Raw genomic sequence first — 6,433 nt, forward strand, 5'->3', positions numbered from 1 at the left:
ATGCTAGCTCCAGAAACAAACAAACGATCTCACCAGTTCCCACTTTTAGAATACACAGTCAGCTGAAGATTTTTTCACAAACAGAGACATGAGAGGTATATCAGTCAGAAATGGCAACACAGGCATTAGATAAAGGGCTTTCAATGTCTTAAAGCCTACCTGCAGCAGTTAGCCATCTCACACATAGCCTGGTTGTGAGTGTGAGTGTTGTGAGTGCACAATTTGTTCTGGAAGCATGAACCGTACTATGCATTCAGTTCTGGGCGCAGGAGAGGAGCACCCAGCATGGCCCTATATCTTGTACTGTTGAGGAGTTAACTGCGCATGTACAACTTTTAACGAGCGTCTGTGGACAATGATTTATGTGCCCCAGGGCGGAAATACATCATCAATCAGACATTTTTGAAAGAACAAATTTACTCATCATTTGCTATAAAATATTTATCTTACACAGATATAAAAAATATATACATATTTTGAAAAAAATGTATAAATCATTTTTATTAAAATTTTCAATATCTTATTCAAGGTAATGTGGTGAGTGGTGAGGCGGTGCCTTAGCACCCTCCATTAGCCAGCCGCCACTGGTTAAAAAGACTGTAATCAGTCAACACTTGTATATCAAACAAGGCTAAAACAACATGTGATGCACGTGTTGGTTAATCCTTATTAACTAGTCTCTGTGTGTAAATACCTGTGAAAAATTTACATCAATTCAAAATGGTGTCATAGTGTTGGTAACAGGTAATGTGATGGTAAAAGCCTTGTTCTTTTGGCACTGCTGGAGTTCCACTCTCACTCACACCTGTGCTGCTCCTCCCCCTACAAGCGCGCGCCGTCCAATGAGCGCTGCGCGCTCCTCCGCAGATACGCCCCAACCCCCCCCCCCCCCCCCCCCCCGCCCCCGCCCGGCTTGTGGAGAGAGCAGCTCTGTTCTCTCTGTGAGGCAGATGATCACCATGGCTGACGGAGGAGAGGAAGATGAAATCCAGTTCCTGCGGACTGTAAGTCTCATTCAGCTCCGCAATGAGTCCGGGATGTGCTCTGCTTGTGTGTGTGTGTGTGTGTGTGCACGCGCGCACGCATGCGTGTGTGTATGTGAGAGAGAGCGAGAGAGAGAGAGTTGAGTTTACTGCAGCACTATGTGCCTGCTGCATCCATCTGTCAAGAGCAGGAGAATGTTTGAGGTGTGAAAGTGAAGTTGTTGGTCGCGCGCAGACAGTGTGCGGTGCATGATGATGATGATGATGATGATGATGCGGGGCGCAGTGCGGTGAAGCTGAGTTCCAGCAGTTGATTATTTAGCACACAGTCAGATTAAATCGTCTGATGGGCTTCATGACAGCAGCTGCTGCTTCAAAATCCTACACGATTCTCAGGACGTGAACACATCCTTCAAGTTTTTGGAACCAGATGGACCAGAGCTCATGTAGAATGACCCAGTTTGTGGTTCGGTTCTTTCTGCCGGTTTGGACCTGTTGGCAGTGTAATCCGATGACTGCAGTGTTACAAAATCCCTGGAACCAGATTATTAATCAATGTTTGTTTGTTTTTTCTTTCTGTGGGGTGTGGGGGGTTGGATTACAGCACGTGCTTCATTGAGTGCTGCAGCACTGCAGCACAGCTATGTATTCCTGTCTGGTGTGCGCGTATGTGTTAGCAAAATATCTCCTGAACCACTTGACAGATTTCAGTGAAACTCTCACAAAGTGATCATTAGATAACCATCTGACCTACAGTTACACCTTTTGGATAAGCTGACCAGATTTCTGGCATTAAATCTGGGGACATTTCCAGCTCAGAGACAAAAAAGAATACAATTTTATCAAGATGAAATGAAGAGACAGTTCTGGTTTAATTTATTTTTACATACATATTAATGTTTAAACAATAAAAATCAAATGTAGCAGCAATCTCCACACACATTTGCTATGAGTAATAAAACAACATAGTAGTATGGTGTCAGAAACATTTTGTAATGTGTGGGGGACATGGTGGTGGTGGTGGTGGTGGTGTCTGGGGGTCCGTCCCTAGAACATTTAGAATAAAACATTTCCTGCATTCTGGTGTATTTTAACAGGTTGTTAAACATTTACGTGTACCTAAAATAAACACTTGATTCAATAACTCTTTTAGAGAGCACGGCACAATTCATTTAAATTCAGTTTATTTATTTAGCACCAAGTCACAACAGAAGTCATCTCAGGGCACTGAACAGAAACATTCATATACCTAAAAAGTTAATAACATTATTTATCTGAGGAGAAGACTGCTTTGAATTTAACTCCATCACAGAACTCTCATCTTGAGCAAGCATGAAGGCGACAGTGGAAAGAAAAACTCCCTCATGAGGAAGAAACCTTTAGCAGAACCAGGCTCAGGACAAGTGGCCATCTTCTTCGACTGGCTGGGTTTGAGAGGAATAGATACACAATGGCAGATCAAGAATCACATGTTAAGGTAGAAATAGTATCAAATGAAAACTGTTCAATTTCAGTAGTTCATTTTAATAAATGTGGTCAATTTGTTTTCCAGTAGTCTAAATCTAGCAGCATAACAAGCCAACCCTAACTATAGGATTTATCCAAAAGGAAAGTCTTAAACCCAGTCTTAAAACTGGACAATGTGTCAGCCTCACCGACAGAAACTGGAAGTTTGTTCCTACCAGGGCTTAATTTGAACCGGATCCTACCGGAACAAGATCCGGAAACTCTCTTATTTTGACAGGGTGTATTCTGGCAACGATTTGCTTGGGCCCGACAACTCTGAGGCTGACTAACAATAAAGTTATGGACAAATATGACAGCCTTGTCATTTGGGGAGCACCTCTGTGATGATAAATAAATAACTCTGACACCTCCGCTGCTGTTTTTATGACGCTCTGGACTCATCACTCACAGCATGTATGTGTTAAAGAGTATAAACTCAAAGCGAGAGCAACACCTGCCCCCTCTTTCCTCTTTTGCGTTGACAAAATGTTTTAGTTTTATTGATGAGTTTGTCAAAGCACAACTTTGATGTTTGATTTATTTATTTTTTGGTAAATACAGAAGTAATTTTAATAAATGATAGTACTCTGTTCTTTGCTAACAAAATATATTTTATGTCATTAAACAACTTGTCAGGTTCTTCTCTTGTGAGCAGCACGCTTCCCTTACCTGCAGCCTGAGAGCAAAGTGCTCTGTTAGGAAAATATGGAACAATAAGATCTGTAATATAAGATGGAGCTAGGTTGTTGAGAGCTTTGTAGGTTAGAAGTATTTGTGAATTCTATTCTGGATTTGACAGGGAGCCAATGGAGAGAAGCTAAAACTGGAGAGATATGATCTCTCCTACTAACTCCAGTTAAGACTCTGGCAGCAGCATTTTGAATTAACTGAAGATGTTTTAAAGACGTATTTGGACACCCAGATAATAAACCATTGCAATAGTCCAGTCTAGACGTGACAAATGCATGAACCAGTTTTTCTGAATCATTTTTAGATAAGATGTTTCTAATTTTAGAGACATTACGCAGGTGGAAGAAGGAAGTTCTAGTAACATTTTTAATGTGGGGGATAAAAGACATGTCCTGATCAAAAATAACACCAAGATTTTTAACATTAGAGCTGGAGGCCAGATTAATGCCATCCAAGGAGGACAAAAGACTGAAAATTGATTCCTAAGATGCTCAGGTCCAAAACTCAAAACCTGTCTTGTCTGAGTTTAAAGTAGAAAATTTAGGGTCATCCAGGTTTTTATGTTTTTAAGACATGCTTGTAGTCTAAGTAACTGACTGGATTCATTGGGTTTCATGGTCAAATATAACTGTGTATCATCAGCATAACAATGAAAATGTATTCCATGCTGTTTAATAACTTTACCTAAGCATACAGTATAAAAGGTAAAGAGTATTGGTCCAAGCACTGAACCCAGAGGAACTCCATGACTAACTTTGGTGTATGAAGAAGATTCATTTTTTGCATTTACAAGCTGGAATCTATCAGATAGATATGATTTAAACTATTTTAGAGCTGTTTCTGTAATTCCAATATCATATTCAAGCCTCTGTAGTAAAATATTGTGATCAACTGCATCAAATCTGCATTTGATACAGATTATTATTAGTCTCTTAGTCTCACTGAGGTCTAACAGGACCAGTATAGACACAAGTCCATTGTCTGAGGCCATGAGAATACTATTAGTGACTTTTACTAGTGCTGTTACTGTGCTATGATGAGCTCTAAGCCCTGACTGAAACTCTTCAAACAGATCATTTCCTTCTAGATGTTCAAACCCCCCCCCCCCCCCTCCCCGTAATGTGTTAAGCTAGCGGCATGCAATGCAGACACAGTAGCTAAGATGCTACAGACATAGCGCTCTGCTTCTGTCACACATCCTAACACTCACCCTACCTCCATGGTGTCAGAAGCATTTGTAATGTAGGGGGAGACATACTAGTGGGGGGTCTGGGGGTCCTCCCCCAGAAAATTTTGAATAAAGTAGATGCCATTATCTGCAATTTGGTGTATTTCAACAGGTTGCTAAACATCTACTGTACCTCCATAAGTAAACAATAGATTCAATAACTATTTTGTAGAGCATGGCACAACAAGTGGTTTGAGTATTCTCCTGTTAATCAAGTGGAAGTGATTCGTTCACGACAAAATAGAAACAGCGCTGGGTAAACTAATATGGTTCAGCGAGGCCTCCTCTGTCTGAAGAGCCATTAGCCATGGTAGCCATGGAGGGCTGGATAGAATAAGAGCAGAAAATGTTATGTACAGATAATAGTAAAGGTTTATTCTTCTACTTATGGCTGATCCCTTCTTCAGGGTTCGCCACATCAAACTAACTCGTACAAAAACTTAGTGATTGTTTTTACGCCAGATGCCCTTCCTGATGCAGCCACAGACCACCAAGCTACCAAAGCCCTCTGTGTGGAGCAGAGAGCTGTATCTAGGGTGCCTGGGGGAGCAGAGTGTGGGGGGATAAAGGCCTTGCTCAAGAGCCCAGAGTGGGGCAAGTGAGGGTTGAGGCAGGTGTGGGTGCTTCACCTTTCCCACTCACAGTTTGATGTTGTCGGTCCAGGGACTTGAACCGGAGACCTTCCGATCACAGGCACACCTTTTCTAACTTCTGTCACCACTCCCCACAGATAATAGTAAAGTGAAATACAGTAGTCCCTCGTTTATTGCGGGGATCTGTTCCCTGTAGCCCTGCGATAAGTGAAATCTGTGAAGTAGGAATAGTAGTACAAGTAGAATAGAATAGAAGAATAGAATAGAAGAATAGAATAAACTTTATTGGCATTGCACCGAGATACAACGCGAACATGTACGTACAGTCGTCCAAAAGATGGGCGGAGTGCACAAATCTGCAACTATAAATAGTGCGCCCTTCTTATTCTTATTCAGAATAATATTTTGCTTAGATGAGAAAAAGGAAGAAAACTTGAGGAGAGACGGTACAAAAAAAAAAGATCTCTCACCCCGTGTCCTAGACAGGGCACGAATTGAGGCATCAAAAAGCCTACCACAGCAAAGCAACAAAAATAGACGTTATACATTTACATATAGGCCGTGAAAACATTGAATTTTTAAGGGAAAGTTGTAGCATAGTCCAGAGCCCCCCCCCAGCCATTGTCCAGATAAGAGGTGTCATTCATCATCAGCTCAGTTGAGGTTCTGTCACATGTTCACGGCCTTGGGGAAGGGAGGGGTGAGGAAACAGTCAAAGCATCTTTGTTGTTTTCAAAACATTCCAGGAGGAGTTGAGATAAGTCCGGCATCAATGTCACAGTTTGGGTCAGGCAGAACTTGTGAATTGTTGTTTCTGCCTTTTTAAAGTCTTGCTGGTATATATTCCTCTGATGGAACTCTAAAATAGCCGAATTGATCCTTTACGCCATAAGTCGAGCTCACAGCTTCTCCAAGATTATTTCCCCTTCATGTGTGCTGCTATAGAGTTCACAGTCCTGATAACAGCCTGCTCCAGCTCCCTGCTGCAGCTCTCCAAATTCAGTCTGAGCGCTGTCGAGCTTCGACACATCCACATAATTTGTAGACAATCCAGAATTCACCAACCCAAACAGCAAATAACCAGTTGTCATCATGAATCCAATTTGTTTCCGTTGAGGTAAGAGGGTCCTCCTTATGCCCTGACTCCTGTCAGGAGAAGTTGATCAATTTTGTTGAGAGACTAGCTGAACCTTCGAATTAAAATGTATGCAGAAAAAAACAAAAAAGAGGCTTTTTAAGGGTTCACAGGATAAAAGAGTGCAGCAGGGAAGCGGGTGTGGGGAGACAGGGAGACACGTCTGGTTCCACCGGAGGACAGAGAGAGAGAGAGAAAAAAGTAGTAAGTAGTAGTTTATTTTAGTATATATATATATATATATATATATATATATATATATATATATATATATATGTATATATATATATATATATAT

General features: G+C 41.3%; 1 protein-coding gene across 1 annotated transcript in view; it reads left to right on the forward strand.

Annotated features, from left to right (window-relative positions):
- The first annotated feature begins 947 nt into the window (after positions 1-947).
- Positions 948-6,433, forward strand: part of ryr2a (ryanodine receptor 2a (cardiac)) — a 554,599-nt gene continuing 549,113 nt past the window's right edge. The window contains 1 exon segment of the mRNA XM_037691577.1: positions 948-1,004. Within this exon segment, the coding sequence (XP_037547505.1) occupies positions 951-1,004 (54 nt within the window). The 5' untranslated portion in view covers positions 948-950.

This window comes from Nematolebias whitei, chromosome 17, assembly GCF_014905685.2.
Source record: "Nematolebias whitei isolate Nwh7 chromosome 17, NemWhi1, whole genome shotgun sequence".
Classification (NCBI taxonomy): domain Eukaryota; kingdom Metazoa; phylum Chordata; class Actinopteri; order Cyprinodontiformes; family Rivulidae; genus Nematolebias; species Nematolebias whitei.